At 29.1% G+C, this 26503-nt stretch overlaps 2 protein-coding genes across 8 annotated transcripts; one reads left to right on the forward strand and one right to left on the reverse strand.

Moving 5' to 3' along the window:
- Positions 1-491: 491 nt before the first annotated feature.
- Positions 492-17771, reverse strand: LOC129959960 (abl interactor 1-like). 7 transcript variants are annotated; one of them, XR_008783492.1, is made up of 3 exons: positions 16993-17762; positions 15025-15156; positions 9822-10112 (listed from the first exon to the last, which is right to left on the reverse strand). XR_008783492.1 is itself a non-coding variant. In XM_056072888.1 (3 exons), the coding sequence occupies exons 1-3, from the start codon at positions 17242-17244 to the stop codon at positions 10001-10003; spliced, it is 279 nt and encodes a 92-aa protein (XP_055928863.1). In that variant the 5' UTR covers positions 17245-17758; the 3' UTR covers positions 9822-10000. The 7 variants fall into 7 exon arrangements, 2 of the variants coding, with proteins under 2 accessions (XP_055928863.1, XP_055928865.1); XR_008783489.1 differs by having other exon boundaries at positions 16982-17760; XR_008783490.1 differs by having other exon boundaries at positions 17359-17756.
- A 2528-nt stretch (positions 17772-20299) lies between these two features.
- Positions 20300-26151, forward strand: LOC129959804 (excitatory amino acid transporter 2-like). Its single transcript, XM_056072696.1, has 7 exons — positions 20300-20304; positions 21614-21804; positions 22373-22499; positions 22605-22838; positions 22924-23118; positions 23862-23978; positions 25881-26151. The coding sequence occupies exons 1-7, from the start codon at positions 20300-20302 to the stop codon at positions 26149-26151; spliced, it is 1140 nt and encodes a 379-aa protein (XP_055928671.1).
- The last annotated feature ends 352 nt before the right edge of the window (positions 26152-26503 follow it).

Consider the following 26503-nt stretch of genomic DNA (forward strand, 5'->3'; position numbering starts at 1 on the left):
GTTACTTTAACTGATAATCCAATGAGCCATCAAAACATTCAACACGTATAACACAAAACAGTTATTTGCACATCTAATTAACTGTATAAGACAAAACAATGAAAAGTCTGTTAAAAACTTTTATAAACAATTCAATGCTTAGGATTTCATAACAATCATTAGAGACTTTTAGAATAAAATTATAAATTCCAGTATTACAGCATACGGCTTCATACAGCAAAATTTATTTATAGTTCTACCAAAGCTTATTTTCAGAAACTCTACATCATATTTCATAATTTTTAACGATTTAAAAACAAAGAATTAAAAATATTTCTATACACGAAATCTACCAGTAATGTTCATATAAAATGCTTTTGTACTTTCAATTATATTATTTTTTTTAAGCTTGCTTTAGGAAAAAACGTGGAAACATTAGTCATTATAAAAATAAACTATATTTAAGTTTCAGACAAAATACCCTAAAAATCATGAAACAAACAATAGGCAAGACTACTTTTTTATTTGAATTTTCAATTATACAGTAAGCATAGACTAACATTACACATATTTCATATCCTCAGAGAAATATAGGTATATTTATAACAAATAGCACGGTCAACATATAGCTGCGAAATTACAATAATAATACATATGTTTCAAACCCTTTTTAGATGACAGCAAAATATTTTCTTCAAAATTAAATAGAAAAAAGTTACACAAATAATATTACGATTATTACAAATATTAAACTCGATTATTATTCGATATCGTAATATTATAATACGAATACGATACAAATAATAATAGGAGTTTGAAATAAAAAGATTCAAGCTGCATCCTTTAAAAACAATTTTTGCTAAATTAAACTATTAAAAAATAGTTTTGCAAATTTTCTTGCGGAGGAAAAAAAAACAGCCCACAGACAATTGTAATTATGGGAACCATATATAAAAAACACAAACATATTTCACATACTGAATATGAATAAGATATTTCTTAATCAGATAAACATTTATAAAAAAAAGTATTAATATTAATCGAATTCCTCATAATTAAAATTATTCTACATCTTAATTTAAAAAATATTCTACATTAATTTGATTTTCATCTACAATTACTAAATTTGAGATGATTAAAATTCAATGAACAAACCGCATTTTTGAACTTTTCTTAAATCTATTAAAAATTAAACAAATCTATTAAAATTTAAATCCAGATAAACATTTTATGATAGATGTCTAAAAATATTTTCAGAAATTATTCGACTTACAGTTTCAAAATTAATGTAACAAAAAAAGCATTTCAACAATCTGCTTATTATTTTATGTTAAATTGAAGGTAATTTCAGCTTTTATTTTGTTGAGAGATACCAACACAAAGTTCGAATTACTGTTTTGGGAGGCCAGTTTCTCACCAGAAAAATGGCTTCTACTACTCAAAAACTGAACCAATCATATTTCACTATTATGAGGATATCACTGAAATAGAAAGCTGCAGATATTGCTTTTTCTTAATTTAGATCCACAATAGATGCCACACAATATACATGTTGTTAACTGTTTGCCATACTAATAAAATGTCCTCGAGATATCAAGAAAATGTTCGAATTTCTGCTTTGCGAAACCTGTTCCTAATTATAAAAGTGGCTGAGATGCAAAGGAGCAGATTTTGCTTTTTCGTAATATATATCCACAATAGATGACACACGAAATATTTGGCATACTAATAAAATGTCCTCGAGATATGAAGAAAAAGTTCGAATATCTACCTTGCGAAATTTGTTTCTGTACAGAGAAACGGCTTCTTCTTCTCAAAAACTGAATCAATCGTTTTCACCTTGGTTTATGATATCATTGAAATGGACAGGTGCAGATGCTTTTTCTTAATCTATATACACAATAGATGTCACACGAAATATATGTTGTTAAATGATTGGCGCACTAATAAAATGTCCTCGAGATATCAAGAAAAAATGCGAATTTCTGCTTTGCGAGACTTGTTCCTTACAAGAGAACTGTCTTCTATTCAAGCAAAAACTGAGCCAATTATTTTCAACGTGGATGATGATATCACTGAAATGCAGAGGCGTAGATATGGCTTTTTCTTAATATATATCCACAATAGATGACACACGAAATATTTGGCATACTAATAAAATGTCCTCGAGATATCAAGAAGACTGAATTTCTGATTTTCGAAACTTGTTCTTTATTAGAGAAACGGCCTAATCTTTTCAAATTTAAAACCAATACTTTTCAACTTGGATGACGATATCACTTAAATGGACAGGTGCAGATATCGCTTTTTCTTAATTTACGTCCACAATTGATGCCACACGAAATATATGTTGTTAAATGTTGGGCATACTAATAAAATGACATCGAGATATCAAGAAAAGTTCAAATTTCTGCTTTGCAAAACTGTTCCTTACAAGAGAACCGCCTTCAAACAAAACTTGAACCAATTATTTTCATCTTGGATAATGATATCACGGAAATGCAAACGCGCAGATATGGCTTTTTCTTAATATATATCCACAATAGATGACACACGAAATATTTGGCATACTAATAAAATGTCCTCGAGATATCAAGAGAAAGTTCGAATATATACTTTGCGAAATTTGTTTCTGTCCAGAGAAACGGCTTCTTCTTCTCAAAAACTGAATCAATCGTTTTCACCTTGGATTATGATATCATTGAAATGGACAGGTGCAGATGCCTTTTCTTAATCTATATACACAATAGATGCCACACGAAATATATATTGTTAAATATTTGGCGCACTAATAAAATGTCCTCGTGATATCAAGAAAAAATGCGAATTTCTGCTTTGCGAAACTTGTTCCTTACAAAACTGCCTTCTATTCAAGCAAAAACTGAGCCAATTATTTTCAACTTGGATGATGATATCACTGAAATGCAAAGGCGTAGATATAGCTTTTTCTTCATATATATTCACAATAGATGACACACGAAATATTTGGCATACTAATTGTTCACGCGAATGTCGCTTAACGCCAAACTTGGCAATGTTAAAAGTACGGCAACCCCTTTACACGCCCTTCCGGTCGAGTCTTTAAGGGGTGCATTAGAACGTTGACCCGCATCGGCTCCTCAGCCCCCTCAGAAGCTGTAAACTTCAGTTTGTTAGGCTTAACAAAGCGCACCGCAATGCAATACCGCAATCAGCCATGTATTATATGATCTACTCACCACAAAAGGAGTGTATATAGTGTAAATAAAGAAGTTTAAGCAAAAGTACAGTTCACTGCTCACTTCGAATCACCACTAATAAAATGTCCTCGAGATATCCAGAAAAAGATCGAATTTCTGATTTTCGAAACTTGTTCTTTATTAGAGAAACGGCCTCTACTCCTCAAATTTAGAACCAATCATTTTCAACTTGTCTGACGATATCATTGAAATGGACAGGTGCAGATGCTTTTTCTTAATTTACATCCACAATAGATGCCACACGAAATGTATGTTGTTAAATGTTTGGCATACTAATAAAATGACCTCTAGATATCAAGAAAAGTTCAAATTTCTGCTTTGTGAAACCTGTTCCTTACAAGAGAACCGCCTTCTATTCAATCAAAAACTGAGCCAATTATTTTCAACTTCGATGATGATATCACTGAAATGCAAAGGCGCAGATATGTCTTTTTCTTAATATATATCCATAATAGATGACCCACGAAATATTTGGCATACTAATAAAATGTCCTCGAGATATCAAGAAAAAGTTCGAATATCTACCTTGCGAAATTTGTTTCTGTCCAGAGAAACGGCTTCTTCTTCTCAAAAACTGAATCAATCGTGTTCACCTTGGATTATGATATCATTGAAATGGACAGGTGCAGATGCCTTTTCTTAATCTATATACACAATAGATGCCACACGAAATATATGTTGTTAAATGTTTGGCGCACTAATAAAATGTCCTCGAGATATCAAGAAAAAGTGCGAATTTCTCCTTTGCGAAACTTGTTCCTTACAAGAGAACTGCCTTCTATTCAAGCAAAAACTGAGCCAATTATTTTCAACTTGGATGATGATATCACTGAAATGCAAAGGCGTAGATATAGCTTTTTCTTCATATATATTCACAATAGATGACACACGAAATATTTGGCATACTAATTGTTCACGCGAATGTCGCTTAACGCCAAACTTGGCAATGTTAAAATTACGGCAACCCCTTTACTCGCCCTTCCGGTCGAGTCTTTAAGGGGTGCATTAGAACGTTGACCCGCATCGGCTCCTCAGCCCCCTCAGAAGCTGAAAACTTCAGTTTGTTAGGCTTAACAAAGCGCACCGCAATGCAATACCGCAATCAGCCATGTATTATATGATCTACTCACCGCAAAAGGAGTGTATATAGTGTAAATAAAGAAGTTCAAGCAAAAGTACAGTCTACTTCTCACTTCGAATCACCACTAATAAAATGTCCTCGAGATATCCAGAAAAAGATCGAATTTCTGATTTTCGAAACTTGTTCTTTATTAGAGAAACGGCCTCTACTCCTCAAATTTAGAACCAATCATTTTCAACTTGTCTAACGATATCATTGAAATGGACAGGTGCAGATGCTTTTTCTTAATTTACATCCACAATAGATGCCACACGAAATGTATGTTGTTAAATGTTTGGCATACTAATAAAATGACCTCGAGATATCAAGAAAAGTTCAAATTTCTGCTTTGCGAAACCTGTTCCTTACAAGAGAACTGCCTTCTATTCAAGCAAAAACTGAGCCAATTATTTTCAACTTGGATGATGATATCACTTAAATGGACAGGTGCAGATATCGCCTTTTCTTAAATTACATCCACAATAGATGCCACACGAATTGTATGTTGGTAAATGTTTGGCATACTAATAAAATGATCTCTAGATATCAAGAAAAGTTCAAATTTCTGCTTTGCGAAACCTGTTCCTTACAAGAGAACCGCCTTCTATTCAATCAAAAACTGAGCCAATTATTTTCATTTTCGATGATGATATCACTGAAATGCAAAGGCGCAGAAATGGCGTTTTCTTAATATATATCCACAATAGATGACACACGAAATATTTGGCATACTAATAAAATGTCCTCCAGATATCAAGAAAAAGTTCAAATATCTACTTTGCGAAATTTGTTTCTGGCCAGAAAAACGGCTTCTTCTTCTCAAAAACTGAACCAATCGTTTTCACCTTGGATTATGGTATCATTGAAATGGACAGCTGCAGATATCGCCTTTTCTTAAATTACATCCACAATAGATGCCACACGAAATGTATGTTGTTAAATGTTTGGCATACTAATAAAATGACCTCGAGATATCAAGAAAAGTTCAAATTTCTGCTTTGCGAAACCTGTTCCTTACAAGAGAACCGCTTTCTATTCAAGCAAAAACTCAGCCAATTATTTTCAACTTGGATGATGATATCACTGAAATGCAAAGGCGCAGATATGGCTTTTTCTTAATATATATCCACAATAGATGACACACGAAATATTTGGCATACTAATAAAATCTACTCGAGATATCAAGAAGTTCGAATATCTACTTTGCGAAATTTGTTTCTGTCCAGAGAAACGGCTTCTTCTTCTCAAAAACTGAATCAATCGTTTTCACCTTCGATTATGATATCATTGAAATGGACAGGTGCAGATATCGCTTTTTCTTAATCTATATACATAATAGATGCCACACGAAATATATGTGGTTAAATGTTTGACCCTCTAATAAAATGTCCTCGAGATATCAAGAAAAGGTGCGAATTTCTGTTTTGAGAAACCTGTTTTTCACTAAAGAAATGGATTGTTGTCCTCAAATACTGCACCAATCATTTTCGATTAGGACGATGATATCATGATTAAAGTGGAAATATACAGATACAGCTTGTTCTTAATTTATATCCACAATACATGCACATGAAATTTCTGTTGTTAAATGTTTATCAAACTAATGAAAAGTCCTCGAGATATCAAGAAAAAGTTTGAATTTCTCTTTTCAGAAACAGATTTCTTACCACAGAAATGGTTTATTTTCAAAAACTGAACCAATCACTCTTTACTAGGATGAGGATATTACTGAAATTTTAAAATGTTGATATCGTTTCTTATTAATTTATTTCCACAATGGATGCCTCACGAAATGTATGTTCTTAAATTTTTGGCATAGTAATGAAATTGCCTCGAAATTAAATTCATATTTTAATTTTTGGATAAATAATGTTTTTCTAATTAGTTTTAATTTTCAATTCTCTTAAAATTCATGTAGTAGGTGCACAGTTAAACAAAAAACATAAGCTGGAAATTTGCTAGAGAAAATACTCCATTTGATTGTTAGAGTTGCCAGATTCATAGTGCATACTAAAGCAGTTCTCAAATTAAACTTATTATTTTTGAATACACAATTTGTGCTCTTAAAATTACAAATATAAAAAAGGGAGCATCACAGAAGGAAATGTTCGTAACAAAAACTTTAAATCTGCTTTTAATGTGGCTTCAAATGACACCTGATCTTATCCTTAAAATCAATCAGTATTATTTTGGTTTCTTTTATTGGAAATCCTGTTTTTTTTTTTCATATTGTTTACCATGAGGCACAATTCTAAAAAACCCATAAGTATTTTGCTATAATGAAGTAGTAGTTCCACATATAAAGCAGCAGAAAATATAATAATCATGGTTCCATAATAATCTGAATATCATTCAATAATCTTAGAATAAAGCAAGTTAAAAACCAGAAAAATTCAAAATACATACAAAACCATTTTTAAATTTACAATACTTCGGCAATGAACACAGACATGCAAAAGAAATATAACCATACACTATGCAAGAACAACAAAAAAATGGATTAGTTAAACTGAAAGGAAGCAAGACCACTTTCTTTTCAAGACATAAAATTAATTTCAATTACTAGCAAATTTTTAGATTGAAAAAGCGCATCAGTATATTAAAAGCTATATTCTTTTTGATTAAAAAAATAATAATGCACAATATAACATATGAGATCCTTCTCTCTCACATTCCCTAAAAGACTATCCTATTTTAAACTAAGATATTAAAATATATTTTTAAAAAAATCTAAAATTAGTCAAATTTTAAAACAAGAATTTCTTGAAACTTACAGGTTATTTCTAAAAATTCAAAAACCTTGTATTAACATAATCATAAAAAAAAATCAATATTAAATATTTTCTAAAAACGTAATTTTGAAAATCTGCAGCTAACTTTGAGATAACAAATACAATTTTAAAGAATAAGGCGGTACAACAATTAATCTTAAAATTTTCACACATATAAATTACAGTCATAATTAAATCTTGCATAAAATATTAAAAATACCTTTCATTGAGCCAACAAGATAATCTAGTAAAGAGCGACTGAGTGAAACAATATCCATTGTGAAGTATTTAATACTACAAACATGACTTTTTGTAAAATATTCATATGCATTCGTTTTATATAAATTGAAAACCAATTAATTGAATGGAAAAAACTAAAAACTTTGGTAAAACAGGAAAATGACATATTGAAATATGACACGAATTCTTAATCGTTCAAGAGATATTAGAGAAGTGAAATGAAGTTGAGTTTCAAAAAACTCTTCCTCTGATAAGCCTCATACATGGAAAAGTGTCTTTTTGAAAAGACAATGTTTTGAACATTACATAAATTTACAATCACAATTAATCAAGATATTACTTTTCAAGTAATCTCAGAATTATCTATTTTTTTATATTATCAAGAAAAGTGCCAATCTGAAAGATTATACAGTATATTAAAGTCAACCTATATGAAAATTTTCAAATTATTTTAGACAGCTTAAATATCCAAACTTGGTGATGTGGGGAAGTTTATGAATGATTTATTCATAAATCTGCAAATGAAAATAATGTGAATTATTTTATGTCTTATTCTTTGAATAATATGAAAAATTACTATATATTGAATATGTAGAATAATATATAATTTTTCATAAACTCAAAATTTCTTTTTCAAATATATGCAAATGTTCCTTTGGTATCAGAAATTTCTCCAATTTCATCATTTATAAAACACTCCATTATATCAATATTTTTATAAGCATGGTTCAACATAGTTTCCAGGAAAAAGACCTGTTATTCCATTCATTACACCTTTATACCATCCATCATCATTTTTCTTCAGAACATAAATAATTGCATTCTCAGAGAAAGAAAGCTCATCTTCTTTATCAGCTGCATAATCATAAATAGCCACAACTGAAAAAATAAATAAATACATAAACACCAATAAATAGTAAAAACGATCGGCATTTTGAGTTGATTAATAATAAAATTTCTCAAGTATAGAAATCTTAATCGCATCTAGAAATTTGAAACTACAATCATTTTAAGAATAAACAAAGAACACCTTTTGAAAAGAATTCATTGTAGCTTGAGCCACATATTTTATTTATATAAATATGAAATACTCATCACAGTAGATTTCTCTTTTGCAATTAAAAGCATGTACACGATTTAAAAAAAAAAACAAAAAAAAACATTGCAGTTTCCGACTAGATTTTCACTTAATATAGTTTTTAGTCGAATTAAAATCTACAAAAGGTGCCCTAGTACTTTAAATGCATGCACAACAGATCTTGTGCAAGCTACTTCAAAAGACAAATATCAAAGCAGAGAGCAGGATTGCTTTTTTAGGCGTGTCCTCCACCAAAAAAAAAAAATTAATAATAAATTAAAAAATGTATTAATTTTTTAAGTCAATATAATTTGTCATAAAACCTAATAAGGACAAAATAAAAGTAGGGTTTAAAAAAAATTCTTTAACACTGTTGCGATGCATGAAGCATTTCTAAAAGTTCCTCATAATCTGGCCCAAATCAAGATGAGATTTTTTAAATTATTATACTATTAGTTTTAAATATTCGAAGTATTACATATTTGTTTTGTGGGCTGTAATGTGCTCATCACTGACATGTAGAATTAAAAGAATTATACAAAATAAGTAAAACACATTTATCAAAATAAAAGAATAGGATAGATTTGGCAAGATTTTACGCAAGATTGCATGCAAAAAACAATAACATTTTAGATTCGTTTTACAGGGTATTTATTTTCTAGCAAATCATTTAATCACTTTAATAAATTTCATATATATATATATATATATATATATATATATATATATATGTAATGATATTTTAAACTCTCAATTTCAATTCAATTAATTTCCAAGATTTTATCTTAATTTAGCTCATAGTAACTTCATTCTAAAAATATTCTCTTATTTCGTGATCCAATTCCACTTTCTCTACTTAATTAATTCAAGAGAAGCTTCATAAAATTGCTTAGTCAGCTAAACGCCGATATCTTCACACGCTCGGCGTGAAGGGGTAAAAATGTCCAGTAAGCACATTCTTTCTTAAAAGATCCCTGTGTTTCCCTTACATGTGATTGACATGCATCAGAAATCCCTATGAGAATCTTATTAATATATTGGCACTGTGAAGAAATATTTTCCCTATCAAAATCTAAGGTTATATAAGGCGAGGGATAATTTATTTCGGCCCCTTTTTTTCCCCACTCTGGCTTTTGTACTGCGCTGTGGCGGACATCTTGTCCGCGTTTCTGCTTGTAAATAATTATGCTTTCCCGATGGATTAAAAAGAAGTTAAAAAGATAAAAAGTCTCTTCACTGCTGGTCACAACTGCATTCTGCTCACATAAAATATTACATATTAAAAAGCCGACAGGATTCGAAAAGTGTTACATATTAAAAAGTCGACAAGGATAGTTTCCTGTGAAAAATTATGAAATGAACTAAAAGAATTAAAATTTAATTCGCTTGCCAGATTTCAACATTGCAATGCGCTCGCCGTGCTCCAAAGATGACTTCGGTCCAGGTTCGCCCAGCTGCGATGTTTTCACCGCCGTCTCCTTCGGCTGCCGCCGGCCATATCGTTTCACGCAAACCGTAGTCCGGGATCCGGTCAAGTTCCCGTTGAATCCTATGCCTTCCACAACCTGTGACTTCATCCGACACTGCTTGTGTTTGTGCTCCATATCGTCATGTGAGTGCTCCTTATATCCTCAAGGAGTTGGGGCTCCTTGTCATCGTAAAAATTTTCTGGCTCCTTACCTGTGCTGAATAATTCCAATATCAACATCATTTCCTTATTACATCATCATCACAATAATAATCGCCTGCTTTACTCGCCAGTGGTTTCCAGTGCTAAATTGAATCAACCAGATTTTCAAAACATCACGTGTTTTACGCCATTGCCAAAATAATAGTCACCTGCCGTAGTCTTCAGTCTCCAGTTCCAGTGCTCAAAATTGCATTTTGTAATTAATTAAAAAAAATGATTATTTTTCAAAAAGTGATCAGTGTTTAAAGAAAAAAAAATCATCCATAAACTGACTCAACGAATGAAATTCAAAATTTATATACTGTATTTTTGATTTGATTTTAAATTGCATTTTTCTATTATAATACAATTGCAAATAATCTTTTTATATTATTATTCAAAATATCATGAGTTTTAGTTTAAAATATTGAGTTTTTTAATTTTTTCATATTTATTATTTAAAATTTATTCATAATATTATAATTTGTTGAATTTGAAATTTATATGCTTGCTATTAATAATTAAGAAAAAATGATTTCCCCAATTTAATTAAATTTATCTAACTGAAAGATTTTTAAAAATTGTGCATACAAACCTTGTGAAGGAAAAAAATAACATACCAAGATTCTTATATACTTAATAATTAATGGCACATGATGATTAGACAAATGTAGTGAATACCTCAGGGGAAATATTTGCACCTCTGACAGTTATTGAGCTGCTGTCTGTTATCACTGTGTCCAAATACTTGTTTTTTACAAAATACAAATATTTTTTATATTACATATTTTTTTTTATCTTTTCCAAATACTATAAGAGTATTTTGAGTCTTGTGTTTTTGTTACATTCATTCACAAGTGTTTTGTTTGAACTCTTTGAATTTCACATTTATTTTCAGTTTCAAGTTTTTCATTTTATATTTTTGAATTTTGCAATTATTATTATTGTCATTTCCAAATGATTTATTTGAAATATATGAATCTTACATTTATTTGCATTTTCAAAAGTTTTATATGAAACCATTCAATTTTACAAGTATTCTCATTTTCAAGATTTTCATTATATATTTTTGAATCTTATATTTATAGTTTCAGTTCCCAGTGTTTAATATGAAATATTTCAATTTTGCAAGTATTAATTTCATATCCAAGTTTTACCTGAAGTTTTGAATCTTGTGTTTTTATTTCCTGCTAAAATACTTAACTTAAAATCATAACTATACTGATATTTCAATTGGGTGAAATCATAACAAGATTGAAATTATATTTAATACTTTATTTCTAAATTAATAATTTTGTTGAGTCAGACTTTCTAGAATTTAAGAATAATATAAGCAAGACTGTCATATTATTTTCATCAAATTAAGTGAAATGCAGAATAATAACAAGAATACATTTGTACACTATAACATTTAATTTTTGTTATTACTGATGATTATTAAGATTTTTATATACTATTTTCACAAATATAATTCTTTTTATACTTCTAATGTAAAATGATGAATGGGATTTCTGAATTAATGTTTATATAATGTGAAGGTAAGGGAAACTTTGGTATCAGTTATAATATGCTTTTAAATTTTAATTTTTCTTACTTGACCACCACTGTAAGATAAGGCTGTGTGTCAAGGGCCCGACATACTTTCACGTCATGCAGTGGGGGGAAAATGTAATGATATTTTAAACTCTCAATTTCAATTTAATTAATTTCCAAGATTTTATCTTAATTTAGCTCATAGTAACTTCATTCTAAAAATATTCTCTTATTTCGAGATCCAATTCCACTTTCTCTACTTAATTAATTCAAGAGAAGCTTCATAAAATTGCTTAGTCAGCTAAACGCCGATATCTTCACACGCTCGGCGTGAAGGGGTAAAAATGTCCAGTAAGCACATTCTTTCTTAAAAGATCCCTGTGTTTCCCTTACATGTGATTGACATGCATCAGAAATCCCTATGAGAATCTTATTAATATATTGGCACTGTGAAGAAATATTTTCCCTATCAAAATCTAAGGTTATATAAGGCGAGGGATAATTTATTTCGGCCCCTTTTTTTCCCCACTCTGGCTTTTGTACTGCGCTGTGGCGGACGTCTTGTCCGCGTTTCTGCTTGTAAATAATTATGCTTTCCCGATGGATTAAAAAGAAGTTAAAAAGATAAAAAGTCTCTTCACTGCTGGTCACAACTGCATTCTGCTCACATAAAATAATATTACATATATATATATTTATTCATATATATATATATATATTTGAAACACTACCCTCATTCTTTTTCTGATTCTTTAAATTGAGGAGTGTTAAGATTGAAAGTGCAACTACATAATAATATAAAAAATAGTGCAACTAAATAATAATATATAAAATATTTTGTAATTAACATTATCTAAACAAATAACTTCACAATGATCGTTATATATGGGCAGCCCTTGAAAATAAAATATATCATGAAATTTTTTTTTAACTGCATGTGAAACAAATTTTATAAAATTATTTCCGAAGTTTAATGCTAAAATTAACAGAGAATTTAATCCATTCGAATTCTGATAATTCAAATAAGCCCCAAATAAAAAAATCAAATAATTGTTAGAGAAGAAGTTTTAATGCATAAGAAAAATACAAATTAAAAGGATTTCTTTTTATATCATATTTTAAAAAAATACATAGCGTTCCCAAAGATCTCTTAATATCTTTTCATACAGATCTCTTAATACATTGAAAAGGAATATACATGAAAGTAATAATGAAAAACTTATATTACCTTTTTACCTTTATATGGAAACTCTGAATATTGAAATAAATCCTTTGTTATAAAACCATTCAAAAGCTTTAGTAATTACGTTAATATTTACAATATTATATAGAATTAATTCAAGCATAATCTTAAATTTATCGATTAAAATTTACAATTAATAACTTTTAATAATATATCTAGTACCCTGTCACAAAATTAAAATGCATTGCATGAAATAAAAAAAAAGTATGAAATTATACAAAATATGAAAGATCTGATTCAAATATGAATTGGTAACTTGTCTATAATACATAAAATTGCACTTTTCTAATATTTTAGTAAAAATTATCTTACATATAAAAAGGGAGATATTACTTCTGAAAATTCTGAAGGCTTTAAACTTCAGAAATATTATAAATTCCGCTTCCTCGTTTTTATCGGTGCGAAAGTATTTATGATTTCATTGAAGTCAGTTCATAAAAACTAAATCACAATGCTTTTTTATTTTTTGTTGTTGTACGTATAATGTGAGATTTACAACAAATTAAGTATCTTCCATAGATTAAAAGATCGTTCTCAGCTTGTACTTGACATTGTTATCATCAAAAGTATCAGCAGAGTTGGTTCAAATAAACTACAAACAAAGAAATTCATAGATGTGTTTATGTGGTAAAAAAATCAGACTGATATTTAGTAATTATATCTACAGGATCTTAAATCGTAATATAGATTTTTGTTGTATATACTTTCCATGATAAGCACTTGTATATTTTATGAAAATTATGTCCGGATATTCACTCAAAACACTAGCTCGAATTCCACAAGTTCAGTCGTACAGAATATCGTTGATATTTTTTGCTGAATAATAAAGTTTCAATAAATGAAAATTAATCTGGTCTTTCTTCCTTTAATATTCCAAATAGGAAAAGCTAGGAAATTTAGTTTTATTATGAGTAAGTCCCACTCAGCACATTTTGAAATATATACCTTGGTCATATCAATCATAAATATACTTTCTAATATTCATGATTCGATTTTCAAGAGTCTAGTTTCCGATAATATGTTTCATTGTTCACATATGTGAAAAACGACTCGTTTCTGAAAAGCATACGATACTCATATTGAAAATTTTGAAATTTATTCTATTTTTAGTCATGCTATTGTTGAGTGTTCTTTGTTTTCGCGAAAATAAAAAATCCTTTCATATCAACACAAAAGAAAAAAAAGTTATCTATTATGAGGTTTGTTATCATTTATTCTGTTTAACACATAAAATAACTATAAGGTCTAAGCCCTAATCTAATAACAATACATTTCTAATTTTATTTTCAATCATTGCAGATTTATTGTAAAGGTTGTGGATTGTACATTACTTTTTTAATATTATATTAAAAAAGGACAAAAATGAAGATTATGTTAAATTATATTTAAAAATAAAAGACAACAAAATATTAGATAAAACTGATATCAAGAATGAGAAACAGGATTTTTTCTTTTTAGTTTACATTATTAAAAGAAACTTTTCATAATACATCCCAACAATTCTTCACTTTAATATCTACATTTGAAGATGTGGAAATGATATTTGGCGAGAAAATTATTAGTAAACATCATTAGGTAAGCATGAAGTTCATATTTTCTTATTCATTTTCAATAAAAATTGAGAAACCTAAATCAGCAACAAAAAAAGTCAAAGAGTTATCAGAGTAATCATGAGAATCAATTTTTAACATGGATTCTAAATTATACAATAAGATCTAAAGATTTTGAAATTTGTAGGTCACTGTCTCTTAATGAAAGTACATAAAGCAAATATAAAAATGTTTAGTATAGAAAATACCCTATTTACAGCATTATTATGAAATAATATAAAAAAGGTATGGATATTAATTTAAAGAAAAATATTTTTCTTTAGCTGATGTCTCTGAACGAAGATTCTTAAATTAATGCTACTGATACATTTTTTAAAAATTTTATTTATCTAGATAAATAAAATAAAATTGAGAGTATAAAAAAATTGCACTTTTATTACAGCTGAACAAACAACAAATATTTTTAAAAAATCCTCCAAATTATGAAATTTTAAAAATTAATGATATCAGATAATTCTTACAATGAAATCTATCACATAAATTAAAAATAACACTGATAGTTTCCAACAATGTTTACTAATAATCTGAAAAAAAGATATTACCCTTTTCAAGATAGTTCTTTGGAACCCAATCAGGATCATGATTTCGGTGAAGAAAAGGCGGAGATGGAGGATTATAATTTTGATTATACAAACTATCATCTTCAGTAGGTGGTGGAGGTAAAGGAGGAGAGGCTGAAAACGTACATTAACATATATATGTATGTATACAACAAAATTATATCAGTTTGACAAATAATGATACATAAAGTTTTTATTTTAACAACAGGGAAAAATATCTTTATAAAATATCATATTTTTTTCATCACTGTAAACAAAATTGTATTAAATGCATTAAAACAAATAAGAGAATTTCAATTTTATTAAGTGAAAGAGTTTGCAAGTAAAACAGAATCTCCAAGACAGCTACAACAAGTGATTCTAAAGTTTGTTAACATATGAAAATTTAATAATTTAAGAAATAACAATAGTATTTAGGTAAAAATTGACACATGCTTGGAATGCTATTGGGTTTTATTGAAACAAACAAACAAAAAAAAAGTGGAAAAAAGAGCACTGGATAGGAAAATGTCAGTGATGCGGTATGAGATAATGAGCTGCAGTGAGTAAGGAAATATGGTACACTAGAAATCACGCCTTTACCCAAAAAGGCTCTGTTAATGAAGTTGTACTTCAGAATCGAGCATCTGCTATGGCAGTTTTATGATCCTATCACCATAAGAAGGGCATTCGAAAGGATAGGGTGAATTTTCAAATGTTAACGGAGTTTTGAATCACCCAGCATATGATTTTATCAAGTTATAAGATATTTTAAATTAAAAAGTTAGAAATTAATTTTGAAGTTCTCATTAATTAAATGCTAATTTCATGATAGAGAAACAGAATACCGACTATTTATTTTAATTTGAAAATAAAGAAATCACTGTATAACTAAACATATCTAAGCTATATAGACCTTGCATTCATCATTCCTTGGTTTCATCCCTGCAGAGTCAACTACTAACAATAGCTAGTTTGTTCAAATACATTTTGTAGAATCTGAGGAAACCTCCTATACATTATTAACCCATTTATTAAATGTTATTGACATGTAATAGGTTAAATATGTCTTTCAACAATAAAATAAAATGTCGAATTCATTAGCTACTTAAATTAAGAATATACAATAACATTTCTAAATAACTATGCTTTAAAAAATAATAAGGATGACAGCAATTTTCAAAGCAAGCAACATTATGAAATCTTATTTAGTTTAGATGCAAAATTATAAATGTGTACATAATAAAGGATATTCATGATTAAATAATGATCAGAAGAAAAAGCTAATGTAAAGTAACTGTATTTTCAAAAAAGTCAAAAAGGTGAAAAAGTAGCATGCATAGAAAACAACAATACCCCCCCCCCATAATGAACTAAATTAAGACACAAAATGCTACTCTTAAAATCAGAAAATGTACAAATATTTGTATATAAAAACTCGTAGAAAAAATAAGAAATGGAGAATACAAACTTTTATATGAATCTAAATCTTTCTTTTAAATACAAAAGTATTTTAGTTGAAGGAGTAAATATTATCATTTAATTGAATATGTGAGATCACAAACATGATATTATTTCTGCCGTTAAAGAGTAATTATATTTTGAACAACATGTAAGGGAAATATGGCACAATTTTAACAAAAATATTTCTCATAAATTATTTTCCACAGGAACAATATGGGAATTTTCAGAATAACATTTTAACAAATTAAAAAAAACAAAAATTTGACAGCAATAATTAAAATTTTTGGATTGTAAACCAATTACATTAGCAAGAAAAATGCCCTCCTTCACATGAATTAAGGATATGGTATGTTTTTGAAAATGAAAATTCAGATTTAATTTTCAAAACGTTGCAAAAAGTTAATAAATATACTTACATACCTAAGGCTCACAGAAAATTACAACATTTGTTTTATTTTATATTCATAAAAACCAAATCAAATAAAAAAATATATACTTATATCTAACTATTGGATGCAGCGTCGCAATTATGTTTATTTCATCAATGACATAACAGACAGTTTCTTGTGGGAAAATAAAATTTCCTTTTTCATTTCTCCTTATAAATTATATCTTAAAAATATTCAAAGCTTCCTCATATTTTCTCTCAACTATTTCAATATAGCAAATAACAGATTTCTATTTTGTTAAAATATGAACTAAAATAAAATAATCTAAACTTATATTTTGTTTATCTTTACTCCAATCTACTTCTTGCATATTTTCCTGCTCATTTATATTAATAATATTTTAATTAAAGCTTTTGTGGTGATGTTCATGTAGAGTGTTGTATAAAGCATTTCATCGCTATTAGAAAAATAAAGTCTTTATTACACTAAAGGGGCGGTCCAACGACCTGCTACCTCACGGATTCGGTCATAAATATGACATCTGACCCACTGGGGGATCACACTTCCCCGTGGTACGCCTGTAGCTTCACGCAAAATGTCAGTAAATGGATAAACATCAAAGCACCAGAAAATTTGTTTGAGCTATGGGGGGGGGGGGGTCAGAGAAACTGAGGGTTTTGAGCGGTCGAAAGGGGATCGCGTGCCGTCTGAAGATTTCTCCGGTCATGGGTCCGGAAGGGTGAAAGTTATGCGACCACATCTGTGATGATCCTCCGATCGTTGGACCGCGGCTTAACAACTATCGAAACATTGCTACTTAGTGCACGTATACACAAAATGGCGATTCCTCGGGCGAAGTATTAACATAGATAGTATTAGGGAAAGTAGATAGGTTGCGCTTTAGAATGACATTATAAAAGATGGCGCTACGATCACTACATGAGTATCCCCCTAGTAGAGATCTTTTGAATAACAAATAATATTGCTATTGTTATTTTTAAATATGCGTTCCAAATATCTGTTATTTCAATCATATTATTAATTAAAAATTATTACTTAATATTAAATATAAAATTTATTAATTGTAATTAATACTTAATTTACTAATTTAAGTAACGTGTGATTGAATTAATTTATCTGTTTCAGCTTACTTCTTAAATTTTATTTTTTTTCTCAAAACTATTTTTTTAATTTATTTATTAGATTGAACCATTTTCTGGAAAAGGTGAGTTAAAAATGTATGTCATTTATTTAAAATGTTTACTTCAGTCCTATATTCTACCAATAGATGGCGCCAGCAGTAAACAGAATACATGTAATCAAAGTCAATCATGTCACGAGCAATTAAAAATGATCTGTATGGAATAGTGTATCATCAAATACGAATATCGGTCACTCCTGTAAAGTAGAGCGGTAACTTCGCACTTTCCGGTGAAATCACTGCTCCGAAAATTTCGGTGATATGCAATTCAATGATACGATACGATAATTCCAATAAGCGGTTCGTTCACTTTTCAATTCAATCACAGATTTCTTTCGAGAGATTCGATTGGACAGATCGTATTGATTGTTACTTTCCAGTGAAGTCACCACTACGGCAAATTTCAGTGATATCGTATCGATTGATACTTTCTATCGTGATCCAAAACCTGTAATTGAAATATCACCAGTAAGATCGTATCCAGGATTTGAATCACACCCCTCTTTGAAAAGTATTGATCAGTTGTATTTGTGACTTTTTGATATCAGTTACGTAATAACCGCTCGTAAAATATTCGTCATCCCTACTAGTGAATAAGGAGAACGACAAATGTGATAGTACAAGATAGTATACGTGCATAAAAAAACATCACATAATACAATAAGTATAATATAGGATAATGATTTCAAATGGAAAATAGAAATTGATGCAATAATATATGAAATACATAAAATTACAGTTACAATATATATATATATATATATATATATATATATATATATACACGACAATTTATATCTCAGTAATTAATCTCGTTGGAGAATGGACATGACGTCCACTACGAGTGGTAGTTGGTTTTGTCGGTAATTGTTCATTTTTAGAAGAAAGTTCAGCTTCAGTTTTATGAATAGATGCATTTATAGAAGGTAACGAGTCATTAGATCCTGTCAACACATATGCAGGTTTGACACGGTCTAGGGAAACTGTGACATTTTTATTAATAACTTTTAATACAAAAGTTTTATCTTTCCTGCTGATTACAAGGTGTGGACCAGTGTAAGGAGGTGAAAGAGGAGGTTTAACACTGTCCACTCTCAAAAATTAATGAGAGCAAGTACTTAAGGATGGATTAATATAAATAGGCTTAACCGAGTGTCTAGACGTAGAGATAGGATTTATAGATTGCATTAGTGCTTTGAATTTTGATCCATAAGTATCTGTTGGTATTGATAGATCTACTTTTGAGGTTAAAATGTCAGAAGGCAATCTGAGGGTTGTACCAAAGACTAATTCAGCACATGTGGCATTTATGTCTGGTTTAATTACAGATCGAATTCCGAGTAAAACTATGGGAATAGTTTCAGTCCGGTTTGGTTGACAATGGGCTATAATAGAACTCTTAAGATCCCTGTGGAAACGTTCTACAAGTCCATTGGATTGGGGATGGTAGGACGTTGTGCGAATTCGATTTGTACCCAAAATATTATTCAAATGTCTAAATAGATGTGAATCAAAATTTTTACCTTGATCTGTAGTTATAGTTACTGGACAACCGAAAAGAGATATCCAATTATGAATTAGAGCTTTACATGTTGTTTCAGCAGTTATATCTGAAGTAGGAATAGCTTCCGGCCATCTGGTAAATCGGTCAACTATTGTCATAAAATATTAATAAGCTTCAGATACTGGGAGTGGTCCTATGAAATCGATATTTATATGGGCAAATCGAGCATCTGTCAAAGCGAAAGTGCCTATAGGACATTTTGTATGTTTTGGAATTTTAGAATGTTGGCCATTATGACAAGATTGAACAGAATTTTTAATAAATGAATTCATGTTTGTCCAAAAATAACGTTTAGTAATCAGCTTTGTTGTTGCTCGAATGCCAGGGTGAGAAAGATTGTTAATATTTTCAAAAACTATTGAACGAAAAGAATTTGGAATGTACGGACGAGGTGAATTAGTAGATAAGACACAATACAAGGTTACATCCTCTAAGGGAAAATATTGCTTCTAATAAATATTGCTCTCTAATTTCCCCTTTATCTCTAATTTCCCCTTTTAATTTAAAGCTTATATTTTCAGTTACTCTATTTATTTATAATGCGGAGTTTAAAATAATACATTTTAATTGTTAAATATTTCGTTTTCATTATTTCTTATTTTTTTAAAGATTGTCCAGATATATCTGTTCATTGAGTGTCGTTATCAATCAATTTCAGACATGTCGTGAGGGCGATGAATCTAAACAGCACATCTTTAAATTTAAAACATATTTTCGTAGAAACTTTAGAATTTTTATAGGAAAATTGTTTTTGTTATCAAAATCTATTTAGAACTAAACTGCTGAACATAAGTCAATGCTGCTCAGTCAATAAGTCAATGAGGTGCTGAAACATAAGTCAATTTTTTCAACATTTTTAATTATTGTGGTTATTTCTCTAAAATTTTAATTTACACGAGTGACTCAAGCTATTTTATTTAATTTGACGTCTAATAAAACAAAAGAAAATTGATCAATTGAAATTTAAAGAAAAGTGTTTAATATTTTCTATAGAAGAAGACTGCCGTTTCTACACCATCATTCTAATTTCATTTCATGTGCTTTAGAAAGTAATTAATGAGTTTCTTCGTTTAAAATAAATTCTTTTTATTTAAATTATATATGATTTTCTGCTTTTGCTTAAAACAGTAAACGGAAATTCGTGTATGTAATAATTAACATGTAAACTGTTGTGTTTTCTACAAGAAAAGGTAAGACATTTGTTTGACTGCACTGTTTATGTATACTGATTTAATGAACATCCATGCTTACATTATACATGCCATACGCTCAGCGCCGATTTAATTACGTAATACAGTATGCATTTTTCAGGAAGAAAATGATGACAGAGCAAAGCAGAAGAAAAGTACAGTTACATATTAGATGATATGCTAGTTTATAATAGTCATATGAATAACTTCATTCTTTATAACTCTGAAGAAAAAAAACACTTTTATGGATATAGAAAAATTTTCACACTCTGGCGATGGAAATTTCTCTTTTTCTCTAATGCTCCTGCAAAGAACTTAAGATCTTAAATTGACTAAATTAAAAGAGTCACACTTACTGCGATTTATATCTGTACCAAATTCAGAAAACGTTATTCATAAAAGTTTTATACATCCTTTCTCCATGTGCACAAATTTTCAGGAAGAATTTCACAAATGTTCTACTTCCAGTACATTTGAGAAATTTTTAAAGCCATCCTAAATATATGACTAAAATACTTTTATACACTTTATACAAAAGTTTAATTAAAATATTTTGGTTTATGGAAATGTTGAACCAAAATTTATGACAGTTCACTTGCGCATTCTCCATATAAACTTCGTGAGCCTTTTAATTACTTGAAACACTTATAAATGCTTTCTACCTTCTTTTTCACGAGTTTCGAATTAAAAGATACCGAATTAAATGACGATGCTATTTAGAAATTACGTACCTTTTTAACATATACATCTATTCTTTTATTATTATAATTATTTCATCTTCCAGAAATATGTTCCCAGAGAATTTGTTGACAGCTTGTTTTCAACAAGTTGAAACTGTGTTTAGAAAAATTTCTAAGAATGTTACTGTGGCGCCAATGGAAAATATTGATGGCGAGGTTACTATTGCAAACGATTCTCAGATCATTACATATTTCGAGAGAGAGCAAGTATACAAAGACGGCACTAATGTTTTAGGTAAGTCATGCATTTACGTAGCTTTCTTCCCTTCTCCCTTCCACTAACTATAGCAATTATATGTTTGAAATATAAGAGCTTTACATTAAATATTTTCTCTTCATAATTAAAAGGCTTCGCTCGCCAGCCACGATATCTTCCGATACTGTACACGTACATGAATAGGGATTTTATCTTTGTGTGTTAATAACATAGTCATTAAAAAAATGTTAATCCATATGAAATATTTTATTTACCAAAATTTGTTAAAAAATTTATTAATTTTTGTGGCCATTTATTACTTATATTTTTCATTTAAACTTACATTTTGTCTTTTATATTTATGTAATAGACCACTATATTTTACAATTGTTCATTTTGAAATTTTGCAGGACAAATAATAGTTAAGCCCACAAAAATTCTTGTACTACAAAAGACAGATTCATTAGGTTTCAATGGAATTAAGTTTAGCGTAATATGATTTTTCATGGAATATATTTTATATAATCAAATTGATATTATCTCAAACAAAATATTTTTAGGCTTCAAATGCTTGTTAATAATTAAAGCAATCGATTTTGTTTTGCAGGCCTCATTGTCTTCTGCATTGCGTTTGGGATAATTGGTGGGCAACTAGGAGAATTCGGAGCTCCAATGGTTCGTTTCTTCGTCATTCTAAATGAAATTATAATGAGGATCGTCATTATAATTATGTGGTAGTAATATTTTATATTGTATCAAACCCTAAATGTGTATATACTGCTCTCTAATTTGAATCTTAATAATGATGACAAATTACATTGTTATGGTTTATTTTGCAGGTATTCTCCTTTTGGCATTATGTCCTTGATAGATGGCAAAATCATGGCTATTAACGACTTAGCAAAGACTGCCGAGCAATTAGGTTTATATATGCTGACCGTTGTAGCTGGACTCGCGATTCATACCTGTGTAACACTACAATTTTTGTATTTTGCTGTAACACATAAAAATCCATTCACTTTTTTTAAAGGCATGTTACAAGCTTGGGTAACTGCCCTCGGCACGGCTTCCATGCAAGTTTATTGAAGAATCACTCAATTTATTAATTTTCCTGTGTTGCTTATATTGATGATTTTATCAACATGTTTATTTTTCTAGTGCAGCAACACTACCAGTAACTTTCCGATGCTTGGAAGGAAATAATGGTATAGATAAGAGAGTAACTAGATTTTTTTTACCAGTTGGAGCCACAGTAAATATGGACGGTACGGCCCTTTATGAAGCTGTGGCTGCTATTTTTATTGCTCTGATGAATGGTATTGACTTGACAGCTGGACAAGTTATATATGTAAGGTAAGTGATCTGCTGATTTTTAAATGTATGCCATAATAATATTGTAATGGAGTTAATTAAATATTCCCTCAACAATATAACTGAAGACAATAATTTAAATCTCAAATTCAATCATTCTCAGTAAGTACCTCCTGACAACAGAACAGGCATTTTTCGCTTTTACTATATGACTTTTCTCGTGATTAAGATCGGCACCATTTATCATTTTGTTTCGGCTAGCAGAGAAAAAAAAAGGAGGGAAAATGCTACCTGCCCTTAATCATTTTGAAAACTTAGTTCTATCAATTCTCAGTATTGATATCTTTTATAGTTAATTTAATTATGACCCTTTTGAAGCATTTTTGGTGTTCTAGGTACCAGGGAATGAAAATTTCGTTTTTTTGGTGTGTGCTTTCCCTGTACTTTGGAAAAAGATATTATAACACAACCGTAAACTTCAAAACTTTATCTGCGATGAAATAAATGTTGAAATAATCTTAAGAAAACTGTTGAGAAAACTGAAGATAAAAATTTTGAACTAGTTAACATTTTTCATACATTAAATAACATCAAATTCTGAAGAAAAAAAAGCTTACTTTCCGATCTGATTGAAGATTAAAGGGTGAAATAAAGTACGAAGAATTGCAACGAAAATTTTTCTTTTACCTTTTTAAAATGTATACAACTACATAACATAAGTTAAACCTACACAATGTATTTTTTCGTATGATGTAATACATAATGCACAAAATTGTAAAACTCAGAATGATACTTATGCTCAAATCATCATCATCGTCGACATTCAATGCCGAATTTAAATTTGTACTTACATCTGTAGGATTACCAACTGAAGATATCTCCATGATTGTTGCTGTTGATTGGTTATTGTGAATATAATTTTCTTCATTATTTTATGTTATAATACTCATAAAATTTTTAAGTATGCACGAGATGTAAAAAAAAAAAAAAAAAAAAAAAAATTTAAAAAAATCACTGGGAAAGGATTTTATTATACTATATAAAACCCAAACCATTTAAATACACCATACCACATTGGTATGGTGTATTGCTATCTTAATACAAGAGATTTTGAAAGACATATCTTAGATTGATATTTATCAGATTATTAATAAGAATATAGAGAACAATCGCTCTTCATGGAAATATAACGCGATTCACAAATTTGGGTGACTAATAAGATAAGATTCTGAAAGTATAACAAAATAAACAGATAAAAATACGCATTTCTGCATTCCTGATATCAAAGTCATAAACAAGTTGATCAAAATAAACATACAGTAAACAAATATAGAAACGATTCGTGTCTAGTATTACAATGGTATTAATTTCTTCTAAATCGTATTCTACAACTTGAGTCATTTACAACTGGTTTTGGAAAGCCTATCTTCTACATTTATTCCAATGTTTAATTGTAAAAATTTACTTGACCGAAAATAAACAAATAATATCTCAGTAAAAAGAACTTACTTTCTCTTATGCACTAAGCAGTCACGTATAAGTAAATGTCCTAGAAACTGATGCGGCACTGAAGTTGGAGAAGAATGGGTACCGGCTAATGCATCGTCTCCATCACCTGATTAGGATTCTGAATTATGAGGTCATTTCCAAAACTATAACTAATTCTTAACAATTTAGAATTTATTTACAACATTAATTTTTATGAATTCCTCAAAGCATTGCGTTAGTTACAAGTGTATATAATCAAGGTTGTTGAATCTAACTCTCTCTCTCTCTATATATATATATATATATGCCTTTCATAATTTGTATATTTTTATTAAAGTCACATTCATGTTCTATTCAAATACTGCTCCGAGTTTTTTAAATCTCGAATTTTAAGTTTAAATGCTGGAGAAAGGAACTTCTAACTCAACTATTAATAAGTTATCTGACTCTATACTTTAGTTGAATTATGAAATCAGAAAAAAATTTCAGACTCAGACTGATTTGGTGTCGATATTCAGTTTAAAAGTACAATTTTGAAATATTATTCGGAACATTTTCACTAAAGACATGAATTCTCATCTCAAAAAGTTTTCCTTTAAGCTGCAAGATTAAAATATAAAATAATTTGTAAAAAACTGGTTTTCGCAAATGCAGGAAAATGAATTTTAAAAAATGAAAATAAATTACATTAGTTCGAATATTAAAAATAACATTCATTATTTTTTTTTCATTTACATATCATAATACTGTAATATTTAGCTATGTATTAATTCTCATTTGAACTTTCTACCTTTCTGAACGTTTAATAGAAAATTTATAAATAAATAATTTAATAAAAATATCCAAAGCAATTTTGAAAAGAAAAATTATTTTACATTTTATATTTTACAGCGAAATCCTAAAAGTTCTTTCGATAATACTTATGTCAATTTAAAGAAATTAATTAAAAATTACATAATATCACAATTAAAAGATCAGTTATTAATAATAAAAATGTAATTACACTCGTCAAATAAAAATTAACTCAAAACTATATTATTATAGAATGTAATGAGTGGCAAATCGAAATATACAGCAATATGTGTTAGTTACACTTCAAGAGGGTCTCAAAGAAATATAACGCCAGGGTAGTTCCAGCTGCCTAATTCGCTCCTTTTATTAAGTTGTAACTATTTACATTTTCATACGTATACAGTTTTCTCCCTCAAATTTTGATGCACTCGAAATTTACATGACATTATGCATCCCATTTATCAAGTCGCTAATGCTTAAATTCTTTAATTTCCGTCTTTCTTTTTCATTTTTTTTAAAAATAGGGACAGAGTAAGGACTTCAATAAATGTTTTGGGTGATGCATTTGGAGCAGGAATCATTCATCACTTATGCAGAGGAGAACTAGAAAGCACTAATGTTAATAGAATTAGCATTGAAATTCGAGACTGTTATGCAGATTCAAGGCGAAGAAGTTCACTTTCCTCAGCACAGTATTCTTTTCGAAACCTAGCAAAGCAGAAGAAACAGCCTGGATTTGGTAGAACGACCAGCACTGCTATAGATGATGATAGCAACAATGAAACTCAAATGTAAATGTCATTTTATAAAGTGTTGTATTCATATTCAACTTATTCATTGCATTAAAATATTTTTTTGAATACAAACATTGTACTATCGTTATAAGAAAAAAAATTATAGAGAATACAACAGGAAACTTAACTATAATGATAAATAAAGCTAGCATATGTGTATAATAAGTGAATGTTTAAATATAATCGACCATTATTACAGCTAATATATCAATAATGATAAATAATAAAAGCAACAAAAAGATTAGCATACTAACCATAATAATTTTTTACACATAAATTTATTTATACAACATTACACTAAAAGGACTGAATTCAGTATATATTTCACCAAAATGCTATGAATTTTATACTCG

This window comes from Argiope bruennichi, chromosome X2, assembly GCF_947563725.1.
Source record: "Argiope bruennichi chromosome X2, qqArgBrue1.1, whole genome shotgun sequence".
Lineage (NCBI taxonomy): Eukaryota > Metazoa > Arthropoda > Arachnida > Araneae > Araneidae > Argiope > Argiope bruennichi.